The 16,238-nt window shown below is 49.6% G+C and overlaps 1 protein-coding gene across 2 annotated transcripts in view; it reads left to right on the top strand.

Annotated features, from left to right (window-relative positions):
• IRAK2 (interleukin 1 receptor associated kinase 2) overlaps nt 1–16,238 on the top strand; it is a 60,702-nt gene that overhangs the window by 10,113 nt on the left and 34,351 nt on the right. For both annotated transcript variants that reach the window (XM_028518370.2, XM_036030821.1), the window contains exon 2: nt 1,705–1,887. In XM_028518370.2, the coding sequence (XP_028374171.1) occupies nt 1,705–1,887 (183 nt within the window). The remainder of the gene's footprint in view (nt 1–1,704; nt 1,888–16,238) is intronic.

Below are 16,238 nucleotides of genomic sequence, written 5' to 3'. Positions count from 1 at the left end.
GCAATGAAATGGCACCAGATCTTACTGGCAGAGTTGGACCTTTGTTCTTGAATTTGGCAAAGAAATAATTCAGATCCAGGAACTCAAATTATAAGAGAAAGTTTACTGAGAAAGTTACAGACATGGTAAAGTGAGCCAGCTGAGTTGTGTAGGCTCAGGAAACAAGTTACAGAGGCAGAAGAAGGGCCCTTGGAACTGGCGAGAAGGGCAGAGGAAAGGCACCTGGAGGGAAGAAGAGGAGGAAGGGAGAGGCATGGGAGTGCACCCTGATCAGAGAGTGTGCACTGGGTCCTTAGTCTTGAGGGTTTTAAAGACTGGGAGTTAATAAAATTATATAGGTATCAGGTGTACGATTCTATAAATGCTTCAATTCAATAAAAACAAACAAACAGCCTTGGCTGGTGTGGCTCAGTGGATTGAGTGTTGGCCTGTGAACCAAAAGGTTGCCAGTTCAATTCCCATTAAGGCACATGCCTGGGTTGTAGGCCGGGTCTCTAGTTAGGGGTGCATGAGAGGCAACATATCTATATTTCTCTCACACATCAATGTTTCTCTCCCTCCTCTCTTTCTCCCTCCCTTCCTTTCTCTTTAAAAATAAATAAAATCTTTAAACAAACAAACACAAATAATGACTGGGTGTTTAGAGGAAGTCTTAGGGGAGGATCTTAATAGAATATTCATTAGCTTTATGCTGATGCCCCCAAATAAGATTTATTCCATTTTTGGGTGTGGATGGCACAACTGGCACTAACTGGCTTTCTGTCATTTATCTCTTGGAGCAGGGTGATTGAAGCTATTTACCCTATGATTGAGGAGGAAAAGTGTAAACTATTTACTCCTTTTTTGAAAAAAATTTATTTACTGATTTTTTTAGAGAGAGGAAGGAAAGAGAAACATTGACTTGTCGTTCCATTTATTTATGCATTAATTGGGTGATTCTTATATTTGCCCTGACCAGGGATTGAACCCACAACCTTGGTGTATTGGGATGATGCTCTAACCAACTGAGCTACCTGTCCAGGGCTGAACCATTTATTCTTCAGTGTCCTTGGGTAGGGAAGATAGGATTTACGACTTACTGTATAGCTATAAACTGCTTGGCTATTTATTTAACTACCTGTCTATTTTCCTGTTCCCCTTGTCTTGGCTTACTGGCCTGTCTGACAGTGCACAGTCAGCCCTAAGAGAGAGCCCCTCCTTACATTTTGCCCCCTGGGTACCTCCCCTGCCTCACCCACTCTGTGCCAGGTGCTGTTCTCTGCTCTGGGGATCTGTTAGTGAACAGAACACGTAAAGCTCCTATATGGGCTTCTATTCTACAGGGGGAGTGGCAGGCAAAGTTGTTACCCCGCTGTCACAGTTGAGGAAACAGGTTCCATGGTGGAAGTGGCTCACCCAGAGCAAATAAACAGCTAAAGCTCTAGGCCCCTGACCCCGAGCATCCAGTGGTCTTTCTCCGAAGTCTTGTGCAGCAGCAAAGTTGATATTTAGGTTCAAGTGTTAATGTGCAGGTCCCGGTGAGTATTACATGGAATCAACATTATAACTTGGGCTGCCTGTGGACTCCAGCTGATGGTGGAATTCCAGGTTTGGCAGGGAGCAGATGGGGAAAGTGTGGTGAGCAAAGCCTAGTTAGCATGCTGACCCCCTTGGGGAGGGACTGTTTTTCTAACTCTAAGCAGGTCCTCTCAACTTGCCTTCCAGCCTCCTATGTGATCACAGACCTGACCCAGCTGCGGAAGATCAAGTCAATGGAGCGGGTGCAGGGTGTGAGCATCACCCGGGAGCTGCTGTGGTGGTGGGGGATGCGACAGGCCACCGTCCAGCAGCTGCTGGACCTGCTGCGCCACCTGGAGCTCTACCGGGCCGCCCAGATCCTCCTGAACTGTGAGTAAACAAGATGGTCCCGCATGGCCGGCCCTCGAGCATGTTTCGGCAGGAGCTACACTCTGGCTTTAAGACCTTTTTTAATCTTCAAAAAAACTTTGATGAAAGAGTTTGCCATCCAACTAAGAAATTAGTCACAGGGGCTGCCTCTCTGGTCACTGGTGGACACGGAGGCCACACCAGGCTGTCTGGGTGCAGAGCCCTCCTCCTTAGCTTTTCTCATCGCAGAACGCAGCGTTTGGGCTTTTAGGAAACAGTGCTGTTTTGTCTGTCAGCCCCTCTCCCGCACAGAACTTGACTCAAATCCTTGCTTTCCTGTCCCAGCTGCCTCTGTCCTCCCAGGGCTGTGAGGTCTGCCTTTGCCCTCCAAACCTCTTTCTCTTCCCCTCAGCCTTGCTGATGAAAATTGCTGGAGGAAGAGAGAGTAAAGCCTGCCTCCACATCCACAAATCCCCTGGCTGCTTTCACTATTGCTTTAAGTCATGGGGCAAGGCGCTCCCCCCAAAACAAAGTGCTATAAATTTCTGTTACCTTTTGGAGGTGAATATAGAGGGTGTGTGTGAAGCAGTTTAAGTTTCTGTATTCCAACTGGTCAAAGCCGGTTTCCCTTCCCTAATTGTAGCATTAATTAAACCTTATTTTGCAGGCACTTGTTGAAGATTGTTTATGACCTTGCTCAGTTGTCTCTGGCAGTTTGAGAACCTGACTTCTGCCCACCACTTAAAGGGCTTTAAATAGATTTTCATAAAACAGTGCTTGACAATCACATACGCCTAAAGACCTAGGTGGAAAGTGGCTTCCTTAGAGAACTATGTCTCCAGGTCATAACGTTTGTATTTGACAGAGACTTTCTGAAGGTTGGGCCTGAACTGAGAGGTGATGTGTGGGAGCCTTTGAGGGGCCATGCTGGCACCAAGTCTTTTGAAACCAGGTACCGTGGGTGGCAGCTGGTCTGATGGTGTGAAGAGCGGGGTATGTGGGTCTCTGTTTCTTGATGTTTTCTTGGCCTTAATCACGAAGACCATGTTATCCAATTTGTCACACATCAGAGGCCATAAGATTAGAATAAAGTAGTACAGGAGGCTTGTTCCCCAGCTACCCACTCTGTCCTCCAGCAAATCTGGCCATTGTCACCTGTTTTTACTCTCCTAGCCATTTCTCGGTAGTCTCCTGTGTTAGCATTTCAGGTTCACTGCTGTGACTAAGGGCAGACTACAGTGATTTAGATAAGACAGTTCATTTCTCTCTCCTGTTCAGGCCGAGCTGCATAGGCCTGATGGGGCGGTTTCATGGTGTGGAGGATCTGGTTCTTGCTTTTTCATTGCTCTGCCATCTTGGATACCTAGCTGCTGACCCTTACCTGAGAGGGCTGCTAGGTGCCCCTGAGTGCACCTTCCAGCCAGTAGGAAGGGTGTGTCTGGAAAGCTGCATACCTAACTTGCTTTCTTAAGCCCATTGGCCAGGATCTAGTCACATGATCACACCTCACTGCAAGGGAGGCTGGGAAATGTAATCTTTAGCTGGGAGGTTATGGGCACAACTAAAGGTTCTGTTACTCTAGAAGAGGAGGGAGAAACACTGGAGGGATAGCAGTCTCCCTACAGTCTTCCACTTTGGTCCATCTGAGTGTCCATGTACACCTGTCTTCCACACAGAAAACATCTCACCCGTTCCCCAGGGGAGACAGACCTGGAATCAGTTCCTTCCTTCAGCTCAAGGCTCAGGATTTACGGGTGATTCACACTAGTCTTTTCTCTCAGTGCTGGGATCTGAACAGGAATTCAATCAAAACTCTCATTTGAAATGAGAAACACACTGTAGTGCTTGTTAAAGCAGGTGACAAATCTGGCTGATGGGAATTGTAAAAGGTCCCTTCTGCTAGGGGAGTGAGCCCTTCGCTTGGCCCATTTGGCAGCTCCTTGTTTTCAGTAAACTGGGGATTCTCAAAGTGTGTTTCCCAGATCTTATTTGTCAGCAGCACCTGGGAACTTGTTAGAAATGCAAATTCCTGGGCCTCACCTCATCTGCTAATTCACAAACTCCCAGGGTAGTGTCTCATCTAATGCAGATGAAGGTTTAAGAACGGCAGCTCTAACAACCTGTTTTTTAACTTCTGGCTGCCTTGGTGGAGGCCGGGGGGGGGGGGGGGGGGGGGGGGGGGGGGCGTTGGGGGGAGTGCCCTGTTCGTTATTTTCTGTGGCCTCATCTGAAGTGGGGAGTGAAGAGAGTCTGCCCTTATGGAGGGCTACTCGGCTTCTGCAGCCCACTTCCTGCTGGTGTGGGTTTGGGAGCTGGAGGGGTGAAACAATTACAAGCTTTTGTCTCACCCGCAATGTGGTTTCTTCAGCAACACAATTCTCATAAAAAAACTAGCATCTTCTTGTCTTTTGGCTTCTAATCAGTTCTGACTCAGTGTAGACCTATCTGAGCTCTTAACCCTGGAAGGTTTGATCTTTCATTTAGTGGCCTGTGCCCTGGACCCACCTGCCTCTCCTCCTAATTTAGTGTGCTTACCTCGAGGCTCCCTTGAGGCCATCTGAAACAATAACTTGCATGAGCAGGAAGCTCTCTTAATTTGACTTCGGGCTGTCTGTGTCCTTCACAGAACTCCCTTCGTGGGTTCATTGGTGGAGCTGAGAAAGGTGAATCGTGATTAGAAAGGTTAGGGCCACGGTCTTATCTCCTGCTGAGGCTGTCTCTTCAGAGCCCCTGACGTGGGGGTTCTTGGTCAACTTGGATTGTCAGCTACAGGCTGAGTCTTCCTTTTTGACTCTGCTCGTACAAGGTCTCGGTCCACTAGAGTTCATCTCTCTTTTATTGGAGGTTCCTGAAAAAGAAGGCACATGCACCAACATTCAGGACATTTGCAACATCGCCCCTCAGTTACAGGTGCACTCAATTACAGGTGCCCTCTGACTGCCTTCTGAATGTCGCAGGTGATGGTGGTTTTACCAACTTTTTTGCTTTGCTTCATGAAGAGTCACCAGCTTTCCAGCCTGCAATGTCTGGATCCTTGCTGTTGGGAGCTCTCCTCCGGGGCACCACATTCTGTATTAGTTATTAGGTTGGTTTGGCTGTGATCAGAAAGGCTACTGACAGCAGCTTGAACTACAGGAGGATTTCTTTTGATTAGTAGTATGTATGTTGGCAATCCAAGGCTGATATGGTGGATTCGCAGTGTCAGGGATTCAGGCTTCTTTTGTTATCCTGCCATCCTCAACGTGTGGCTCCCACCTTGTAGTCTGAGGTGCTTGCCCCTGCCCTACTGCCATTCCCACATTCCATCCAGCAGGAAGGGGCGGGGGCAGGCTCTTTCCTGTCTTTATCCCATCAGTAGATTCTGTTGGCTGGACCTTAATCACAAGAGCATAATTAGCTACAGGAAGTGTAGTTTTTAGCCAGGCAGCCGGATGTCAAGCTGAAATTCCTAAATGTAGGAAGACTGGGGAATGGATATTCTTTATCACATTGGTGCTGTCTCTGAATACTGTGCTTGTATCATTCTTCTTCATATTTGTCAATTTAAATATTAATCAATAACTTCCTAGAAGAGGATTTGGCTTATGTACACTTCTCCCCCTTCCTCCCAATACAATTTCTATCATAACTTTTAGTTCCTCTATACATTGCTTTTGCAACTTTTGTTTTGACGCATGTTCTCACATTTCTAGTTTTTTTCCATCTGCTCTAGGCAGTGGCTGTTGATGCTCTACTCTGTAAGATGACGTTCATTCCCTCACCCTTTCTCACCCTCTCTTCCCCACTTCACCTCCCAACTCTGGCAAAGCCAGTCGTGTAGTAGTCAGCCGTGGATGTCGTCACGTCTCCAGGCTCCGCTGAGCCCACGGGGAAGAGCTGGGTCTTGGATGAAGCTCCAGTCGCTGGGTCAGGACAGCAAGGGGAATGCTGCCTTTGTGTCCTGGTCAAAAGATGTCTTGTTGTGATGGAGACAGTATTGTGTGTATAGGGCAACTGCAGGGCAAGTCAGGGTGTAGAGTAGACTTTCCCAAACCATGTGCCTTATGAGAGTGCTCCGGCAGCACCCCACTGCAAACAAAGGTTCGTGAATGACTAAACTTGGAAAATCTTGTATTTTCATCAGTGCCCCTGACCTTCGGAGATTCACAGTGTACACTGGCATGTTAAAGCTCTGATAAGTCCTGTAGCAAAGAAACTTCTTTGGGCCAGTGTTTCCCACTTATATTTGACCATGGAACCCCTTTTTCTTTTGACGCTTATTAACATTCCAGTGGGACTAATACACTGTGGGAATCACTGCTCCTGTGTAATGGTGACCAGGTGAAATTGCTGGGCAGCTCTGCAGAGCTGAGTCTGTGGGGCAGGGGCAGCATTTATATGGTCAGGCCAGCCCTGGCTGGATAGCTCAGTTGGTTAGAACATCATCCTGATACACCAAGGTTGTGGGTTTGATCCCAGGTCAGAACACACAGAGGGATCAACCAATGAATGCATAAATAAGTGGAACAACAACTTGATGTTTCTCTCTTTTTCTCTTAAAACAAAACAAAACAACATGGTCAGGCCAGCATTCAGCATTCGAAGAGTCTGACCCCAGGGGCTAGGGCCAATCATCACTCTGGGGCTTAAAACACAAGAGTCCTAATACTAAGAGGAACTTTTCTAGACTACCAGGCTTAGGAGGGGCCTGTGAGGCAGCCTTTAGGGCCTATGTGCCATCATCTTGGGGGCTTAGGAGCAGGAATCAAGGGAGAGGCCAGAGAGCCAACACTGGCTTCCAGCTGAGGATGGTGTGTCTGCCACCACTGCGGAGCTCAGGAGTTCAGTGCCACTGAAAGCAGACCTAGGAGCTGAGCCTATTGATGGTTGGGCTCAGATCGCTTTAGCTCTGAGGATGGAGGCTAGAAACCAGCTGTGCCTCACCTGTGAGGTGGACTCTCCCTCGTTCCTCCCCATGGGGAGTTAGATACACAGAGCTGGATAGGAGACTCAGTAATGAACTAAAATATTTATTGAGTGTCTTCTGCTATGTATCAGGCCCTGGGGATATGGCGATGAAAATACAGGGTCCCAGACCTCAAGGAGCATGAGTCTAGTGTGGGTGATGACATGGGGACACGTAACCAACCACAGAGCAAGTGCTCGAAGGAGAAGCGTAGGTAGGGGGGACAGAGAGGTAGAACAGGGAAGAGTTGGTCTTGTCAGGGGAGACTACCCCGAGGAAGTGAGACTGAAGCCTCGGCTGGAAGGATGAGTGGGCAGCTGGAGTGAGGGAGTGCACAGGCCTTTCTAGGCCAAGGTGACAGCACGTGCAAAGGCCTGGTGGGAGGGAGCGGTGCTTGAGGACCCAAAGGGAGGCCACGGAGGCCTCCCCGAGCCAGAGGACAGTGGGAGTGTGCGTGGTGGGCTGAGACCGTGGACAGGGAAGGGTTGGGCCAACCAGGGTTGCCCAGGCTGTGGTCAAGTTTGCTTTCACCAAGAGCCAAGGCAAGATTTTGGAGGGCTTGCACCTGGGGAGCACCTACTGTTCTGGCCACTGTGTGGAGTGGGGGCCTGGGTGGTTCCAGGTATCAGCTGAGTAGGAGAGCACGGAGCTTCTTGGATCTGAAGGGATCTGGAAGGCAACCAAGGTTTACCTTCTCATCTGCTGCTGCCCTCCTCCTGGGAATCTGAAGTTTCTCAATTTTTGTGCTGTCTCTTCTTGGTTGTGCAACCTTGACAGTTTCCAACTGTTGGTTTGGCATCTCATCCAAAGTCATTTCCTTCCTGGAGCTGAGCTGTCATTGAGTGGGGAATTTTTGGCTACTTCCTAAAGTGAAACAAAACAGAATGAACTCTTTCTGTCCCCAAGAGGCTGAGCTGTTGCAAGGGACACACAGGGCTCATGAGTTTGCTCTTGGAAGTTTCCCCAACATCCACCCCTTTCCAACCACAAGGGAACAATAAAACATGCATAGGAATCAGACCCTCAGGCTACTGGGGACTTGCCGTTGGAGGCAGCACTGTGCTGGGCCAAGACCCCCGGGTTAGGAGTCAGAGTATTTGGGTTCTAGTTGTAACTTGGATTTAGTACATAATATGTGCTAGGCAAGCCTCTCATCTCGCAAATCTCATTATCCCCATTTTATAGATGAGGAAACTGAGACTCAGAGATTGAGTAATATGCCCAAAGCCACATAGCTAGTAAGTAACGGGCTGGGATTCGAGGTCAGATTCACTTGACTGTAACCACTGCTGGGGTTGGTCCCTAGACAGCATCGTCTCACTCCCCACCTCTGAACAACAGGTCTAGACTTTGCCCTGTCTATTTTTTCTTTCTTTTTCTCTCCTCTCCTCTCCTCTCCTCTCCCCTCCCCTCCCCTTCCCTTCTTTTTCTTTTCTTTCTTACCGGGAAGCTTCAAAACATAAGGGATGGTGAGTTTTTTCATAGGTGATTGCTGTATGGCCCAGGACAGACAGGTCCCCTGACTTTCCTTCCACACATTAATTATTCCATTGGAAAAAAGGCATCAATCACTGGGAGTTTCTTGGGGGTAGTGTGAGACTGAGCAGAGAGGTGTGAGCAGTACATCTAAACCTGTTCCCCAGCATTTTAGAGAGGAAGGCTAAGAGCTGGAGGGAAGGGAACTGTTGTTTCCTGAACTCCTGCTCTGTGCTAAGCTGTGGTAATAGGCTCCTCTGAGCTGAAAGTTTTTAGGCATGTATTGAGATTAATCGGGATAGGCTAGGTAATGTTGCAGCCACAGATACATAAGCCCTGAAATCTCAGCTGTTCGAAGTTCGGCGCTGCCTCGTGCATTCTTATGACTATGTCATCCGGAACACATGACTTCCAGGGTCACTGTGTCAGGGGAAGAGAGAGTTGCAAGAGGCTCACTAGCCCATAATTGCTTTGTCTAGAAGTGACTGTAGCATTTCCACTTAAAATCCATTGGCCAAAACCAATCACATGGCCCCAGTCTAATTGCAAGGGAGGTTGGGGTACAAGAGGGAGCAAATGACTATTTGATAAACACTGTCTCAGCTACAGGTTACCTCAGTTCAAGGGGGTTATACTAAAGTTCTACCTAACCGTGACCTACAAAGTCTCACATGGTCTAACCCCTTCGAGCGCATTTACCTTTTATCTGCCACTTTCCCTCTCATTCATTCAACTTAGCCACTAGGTCATCCTTCATTTGAGGAGGTACACTGAACTGTTTTCTGCCTCCAGGCCTTTGCATATTCTATTCCCTGTCCTTAAAATGCTGGTTCCTCCCCAACTCCCTTGCATGCTTCCCATAACTAATCCTTTTCGTCTGTTGGGCCTGTGCCTGAATGGTGTCTGTCCACAGGCGTCTTCCCTGGCCACCCTGGATAAGTAAGTCTGTCTGCTACCCCTTTCTCCTTGTTTGTCTTCTGTATAGAACTTGTCCCAGTTTATGATTCGATATCTTTTATTTAGCTATTCTGATGTCAGGGTCATGCCAGCTTTGGTAATGAATGGCATCTCCAGTCCCTTGTGTTACAGGGTGCAGCCAAGAGGGGGGACCCCAAATAGGCATTTGAAATGAGGTCCAGAACTCAAGGTGTCCAGGAGATTTTAAGATGTCTCCACCCCTTCCCCCACAGTTGTGAGTTGGGGGAAGGGGCACACAGAGCAAGAACATGCAGGGCAGCTTTGCAGCTAATCCATGGCATGGTCATTTAACATACCTATAGCCTTTGGCTGGTCACTTAGATATGCTAAATAGCTATGGCCATGCTCTAGGCCAGGGGGATGGAAAGGGACCTCCCCCCAAGATGGGACTGGGGGGCAGGTCCCCCAAGTTACAGCGCCTGCGTGGGAGCTCGGAGAAGATTGGCTCCATGACATGGGGTCACACCTGCCCAGACCCACGATGGTGACCAGAAAAGCTGGAGAAGACAGCAGATTGAGGGCAAGTGTGCCCAAGTGTAGGAGGAGTCGGAAATGGGGCTGGGACGAAGATTGGCAGGGGGATTTAAACCCAGACACGGCAGCCTTTGGAGAGAGAACCACGCGGCTTTGGCAGAGTGGGGACTCTCCCTTCCCACAGCTTTGTAGGGAGGGAGAAGCACACGGTTTTGGCTGAGTGAGGACTCCTGTGGCCCTGGGAGAGAGGACCATATGCCTTTGCCAGAGTGGGGACTCCCACAGCTTTAGAAGGGGGAACCACCACCTGGTTTTAGCAGAGATCCCAGCGATTCAGCTGAGGGTGCCAGGAACCCAGGGAGGTCTCCCGGTCGAGATGGAGTACTAACTGGGAATAACCAGAGGACTGCCTGAGCCATGGACTTCTATTTCCTTTCCTGAGATACGGTACTCTGGACTGGGCAAAGGGGGAAGGAAGGAAGGACTGTGTCTGTTTGTGGGTGTTTTAAGGGACTTTGGGATTTTGGTAAAGACATTAGGTCACTACTTTAAGTTAGTATAGCATTAAATAAACATTTCCTTTCCTTTTTACGAATCTCTGGCATTGAGAGACGTCTTTCCTCTGGCGGTGGACATAACGGACCTGGGGGCTTCTTTCAATAATAGTGTATCATCCCAGGCCCCCCTTGTTTGTTTTGTAACACCTGCACAACAAATGAATGTGTGCGGAAGGATAAGTCATTTCAGCAGCTGTTGCATTATAGGTCCAGTGGAGAACCAGAGAGAGAGAGAGAGAGAGAGAGCAAGCGCAATTAGGAAAACAGGCCATGCCCTCAGGTTTATCTAATTTTGTATGTAGTTTGAATTGGAAGTTTTGAGTGGGGTGTGAGTGTGTGTGGGGGCGGGTACTTTGGATGCCCAGGAGAGTCGAGCCCAGGGATTAGGAAAGGAAGGGAAAGGGCCTAGGAAGCTGTGTATGGCCAGCCAGCACCAGGGTTCTTTAGTTATGGCCGAGTCACTTTCATTTGTTCTAGAAGGCGTCTGTTTCAGCCACCTGAGTCAGCTGAAGAATAAAAACAAGTGTATAAATATTACATCACTGTTTAACTTGACTTGAGGGCTGAGAAGGACGGGAATTTCCAGAGTGTGCTCACAGAGGAAAGACCTTATCAGCCACCAGAGTGCCCTCTGCTCACGTGGGTGCTGCCTGGATTTGCCACTGTGTGAGATGTTCCTGGGCGGCGGGGGAGGAGACCCCAGACCTCTCTGCCAAGGGCCCACCACGTGTAAGCTTCTCAGCCGAAGGAAGTGGGGCGTAAATAAACAAGACGTAAACAAGACAACCTTTCTAGGTTTCACCTTCTTGAGGTATAAAGCAGAGAGAGGAGTTGGACCTTTCCCCCAGAGCCTTTACTGATAGCTTAGAGTGGTCGAGCACTTCCATGTTTCATCCTGATGGCAGCTCTCTGAGGGTATAGTTCCTCGTCTCATTTGTCAGCCGAGACCTAGAAACCTGCCCGCGAGCCCGTCGGTGGCCTGCGGAAGCGGAAGCGGGCAGACGCGTGCTGGAGTGCCGTGTGCTGTGAGCGCTCTTGGCGGAGGCAGCCCGAGTGGCTCGCTGTCCTCTGAGAGTGCGGGATATCCTGAAAATACAAAGTGGAGAGGAGAAGAAATCAGGCCCGTCCCTCCCTGAGAAGCTTTTAGGGGCACAGAAAATGCTCCTGCTCCCCTCCCTCTGTCCCCTGGGAACTGAAACAGCCCTCGTTATCGAGGGAACTTTCAAACGCATCCAGACTCTGATTCACTTGGTCTGAGAAGTGGTATGTCAACCCCTTGGCATCCACAGCGACCAAAGCTGTTACTTCATTCACTGGCATCCTCTCCTTGGCCCTGGGGGTTCCAGCAGAGAGAAGGACCTCTGGCTGCCTGTCCTCCTGTGTGTGATAAGGCTGGCCACCAATAGCACAGGCAGGCAGGAGCAGGCCCCACCTCTCCTCCAGCTGACTTCTGTATTATGCTGGCCCATGGCCTCTGTGCCTTTCAAGACCTTGCCACTGCCCACAAGAGTCATGGTTTTCCATTAGATGGTTTAAAATGTTGGAAGTGTTGAAAATAGTCTTTCACCCCAAATGCTTTCTTTAGAGACCCTAACTTGGGCATCAGAGGTCCCTTTTGTGTGCCATTTGGGCAGGGAGAGAGGACAGAGAATGACCATTTGTAGCTGCTTTACATATCTAGTTCCACTGAGTCCTGGGACAGTCATGTATTTTTATAGTCCTATGTTTTATAATTTTAAATGAAGCTCAGAGGATTAAGAAATTTGCTCTTGGACACAGGGATTTTAGAGGCTGGATGTAGAAACAGGAGCTTCCTACATTTACATTCAGTTCTTTTTTTTTTTTTAGATTTTATTTATTTTTAGAGAGGGAAGAAGGTAGGGAGAAAGAGGGAGAGAAACATTGAGAAATATCAGTTGCTTGCCTCTCACACACCCCCAACCAGGGACTTGGCCCACAACCTAGGTATGTGCCCTGACTGGGAATCGAACCAGTGACCCTTCCCCACTACCCCCAACACCTCTGGTTTGTGGGGTGACGCTCAACCCACTGAGCCACACCAGCTAGGGCTTGGTTCTGTTTTTTTTTTTTTTTTGGCTATAATTTGTACGTTTGGATTTTATGATCCTGCAGAATCAACTTCGTGTGGAATTTTTTGAGACTCTCATCCCAGGGGAAAGAAGAATGTTGCCCTGGAGGCCTTGGGCTGCTCTATGCATCAGTCTTAGTAATGACATAACCAGCCTGGCCTTCGCAGACCAGAAACTCAAAGTGAGATTTGGAGCTCGTCTCCACCCTTTCTCAGAAACACTTTGGCCTTCTTTGCCCTGCCCTCGGTGTTCTATTTTTATTTCCATGACACTCTGGCCTAACGATCTGCTAGAGCGGGCGGGCGTCGTATCTGCTCAGCCATCAGAGACCAGGTTTCCCAGCACGGAGGGCAGAGAAGCCACGCCTTCTCCGTCTTCTGCTGTGGATGGCAGGAAAAGAGGCGAGAAAAGGCCTGCTCTGTGCCTTCCAATTCACATCGGCTGTCAGCCACTTTGGAGTAGAAATGAGGGTGTATACACAGATGTACTTATTGTCTGCATCTAAAAGACCTCTGAAAACCCGCAGCGTGTTGAGATGGGGGTTTCACAGGAAACTGAAACATCTTATCTCAGGTCACTGAGGCCTTGCCATGGGGCTGTCAGCTGAGCTGTGTGGGTGCGGCCCTGGACATGTGACTAGCTTGAAAGGTGCTGACAGGCTCGCCCCAGGCTGTATGTAGCCCTGCCAGTGTCCCAGCGCAGTTTCCCTCCCAGGTGTGTCCCCCCACTCCCACATGCTTGCTCGTGACCCGCTGTGCCAGCTATAGGCCACTACATGTCACTGGAAAAGAACAAGGAAAACAAAGGGAAACATTGGTCCCTCCTTAGGATGAAAACATAAGAAGGCCTTTTCTGTTCCCCACGGGTGCAGGCCCTAGAGGTCAGCCATAAATGGGCCGGCAGCCCCAGTGTTCCTGCCAAATACATTTTTTTTACATGCTGAAACATAGATCAATCATTTTTTAAAAATTATATTTTATTGATTATGCTATTGCAATTGTCCCAATTTTCCCCCTTGGACCCTCCAACTCCCTCAGGCCATCCACACCATTGTCCATGTCCATGGGTCAAGTGTGTAAGTTCTTTGGCTTTTCCGTTTCCTATACTGTACTTTACATTCCCATGGTTATTCTGTGACTACCAGTTTGTGCTTCTTAATTGCCTCAACTCTTCACCCCCAAAGACATTGTGACGGAGAAGCAAAGGTCTGTGCAGAAAGGGAAAGGAAGTCGACAGGAATAGGACGCTGAGGCTAGGTCAGGCCAGGACGGTCACCCTTACCCCCATTTGGTGTGGAAACAGGCTCTGCAGGGCCTCTGACGGGGTGGGGGCAGCTGCTTCTTCTTCTGGGCCCTCAGGCAGTTGGGGTGCAGGTGGGACCTGCGGGAAGCCAGCACAGCTGGGAGCAGCCCCTGCCGTGTGGTCTGGCTCTGCAGGAAGCGGCCGTCTGGGGTCCCCTTCACCATCAGGCCTGGCCGGCCCAGCACAGGGGGAGCTGGGGCCAGGCTGTGACTGATCTTGCACAGAGGAGCCACCTCTGCTTTTTTTGCCTCATACACAGATGTCATGAGGATGCCACTGATATGGCCCTTGGAGGAACACGAGACCCTACCCTAGGCAGTTTGTGGAGGCAGAATGCTGGGAGAGAAGCCGTCTTCTAAGCCAGAGGTGGGGGGCAGGGAAGATAAGGACACTGAATGTCATGGGGTGGCCCCTTCCTCCTTGGGCAGGGGCACAGTGCCCACATCTGGACACACCCGGGAACAGGCGGCTCGTGAATCAGCATTCACCGCCGGTGATGGCTCATGTGCTGTGTTTTGTGCAAGGGACTGTGCTCCCCTGTGCCTGTGCAAGGCAGCGGCACCCTGGGACAGAGACACATGAGTCCACCAGTCCTGCCTGCAGGGCCCCCACTGGTGGAGAACCAGTTTCTAGGCTCCCAGTTTTGCAGCCAGCAGGGCCTCCCTCTGATGGAAGTTGGAGAGAGGGCAGTGGGTCCATGGACGCCCTTCTGAGGTACCTGAGGCCCCAGGTGGGCAGAGGTGAAGTGTGTGCTGTTGGGGCCACGCCAGGGGACATGCATCCGCCCACAGCTCTGCCTCATCACCTTGGTCCTGGGGGGGCCCTGCCGTCCTGCCCCAGTGCCCCTTCCTTCCATTCTCTCGCTTCGGGGTCTCTTCACCTCCCTGCGTCTCAGCTTCCTTCCTTGCTGAATGTCGAGGACACATTAGACACCTGCTGGCAAAAGCCAGAAGTGGGTTGGATCTGCATCTGGTGCTCACCTGCCTACTAACCTGGGCCGGATGGAGTTTTCAGGGCAAACGGTTTTTAGTCAGTCTAGTTCAGAAGACTCAGTTCTAGTCATTAGTTCAGTTAGCCTACCTACTGATTTTCTTCCTTAGGAAACATTTTTTCTGTGCAAGAAATCCATGATCACTGTGGAACAAACTCTACAATGTGAATAAACTGAAAAACAACCCCCGAAACCCACAATACAGATTTACTGAAGATTACACCACCTGGAAATGATCCCCGTCAACACTTTATAATTGTTCCTCAGGCTCTTTTTTCCTCCATACATAGATATCTTTTGTATTTTTACACACATTTTACAAAAGAACTGGTAACAGATATATCCTTTTTTAGTGACTCAGCCATATATTCACACTTTTCCGTGTGGATGGATATATGCATAGTACCTTTAACTGTGGAAAACACACAAGAAATGTGAATGAGTAGCCCAGCTACCAGGCAAAGCAGTCTTCCATTGTGGCAGCTGCAGTGGTTCTTGCCAGGGCAGAGCTGCTGCGTCTGGAGCGGCAAGGAAACTGCCCCGGAAGAGGACAGGAGTGGTCCCAAGGCCCACTGCCTCCCAGACTCCACACGGGGGCCCAGCAGGTTGGTAGTAACTGAAGATCGGGGTTCAGCCACCCTCCGACCTCCAGCCATGGCCAGCACCACCGGCCACCATTTCTTGAGCAACTGCCTTGTTGCTGGGCGCTGTTCTGGGCACTGAGGAGGATTCTAAAGAGAGAAAAGGCACAGTCCTACCTCTCAGGCAGCGTGTAATTTAACTTGGGATCTGACACCCACTCAAATGGTGCAGCGTGAGAATGGTAACGAGCATTATTTCACTAGAACGGGCACCAGGAAGAAAGCTCAGGTGTTTGTGTCACACCCGCTGATGACTTTGCTCATGAAATGATCAGGCATGGAAATGACAAGAAAACCGTTGGTATCCACTTAAAAGGAGATACTCAGAGAGGAGTTGTCAGTGACCCACAGACAGACGGTTGTTCAAGCCGCGTGGGGTTCTCCATGGCGCCTCCCAGGCTTGGTGTAGGGACAGTTGCAAAGGGTGTGGTTTCTCAGGCCCCTCGTGGCTATAATGTTAGTTTACTTTATTGTTTTACTTAAGAACCTGTGGAACCCCTCATGGAGGAAGAGGTGCAAGTATGGTGAATAAAATAAAATATAACCTTATTTACAGGAAAAAATGTATTTTTAAAATGAGCTGTCAAAGTCCTAGAGACAGAAAGTGGGAGGGAGCATACTCTCCCTGCAGGGAGCACACCCACGCCTTTGTCCCCTGCCAGGCAGGCATCTCCTAACTCTGAGGGTCCTAATGAGACTTGGAACCAGGGGAGCAATGGGCAGTGGCAGCTGGTTCCAGCTAACCCCCTGCACCTGTCTCTGAAGCCCCCTTTTCTCTGACTCCCCAGTGAGCTAACTGCTGCCCTGATGCCGGGCTGTGGCTCACTTCTTTCCCATAACGTTTCTAGAGAGCCAAAGCAGCCCCACCTCATCTTTCTCCTGTTGCTTCTACTCCTGGGCCCTTTTTTGTTTCATTGT

Source organism: Phyllostomus discolor, chromosome 7 (genome assembly GCF_004126475.2).
Source record: "Phyllostomus discolor isolate MPI-MPIP mPhyDis1 chromosome 7, mPhyDis1.pri.v3, whole genome shotgun sequence".
In the NCBI taxonomy this organism is placed as follows: Eukaryota; Metazoa; Chordata; class Mammalia; order Chiroptera; family Phyllostomidae; genus Phyllostomus; species Phyllostomus discolor.
This window is presented reverse-complemented; position numbering and strand designations above follow the sequence as displayed.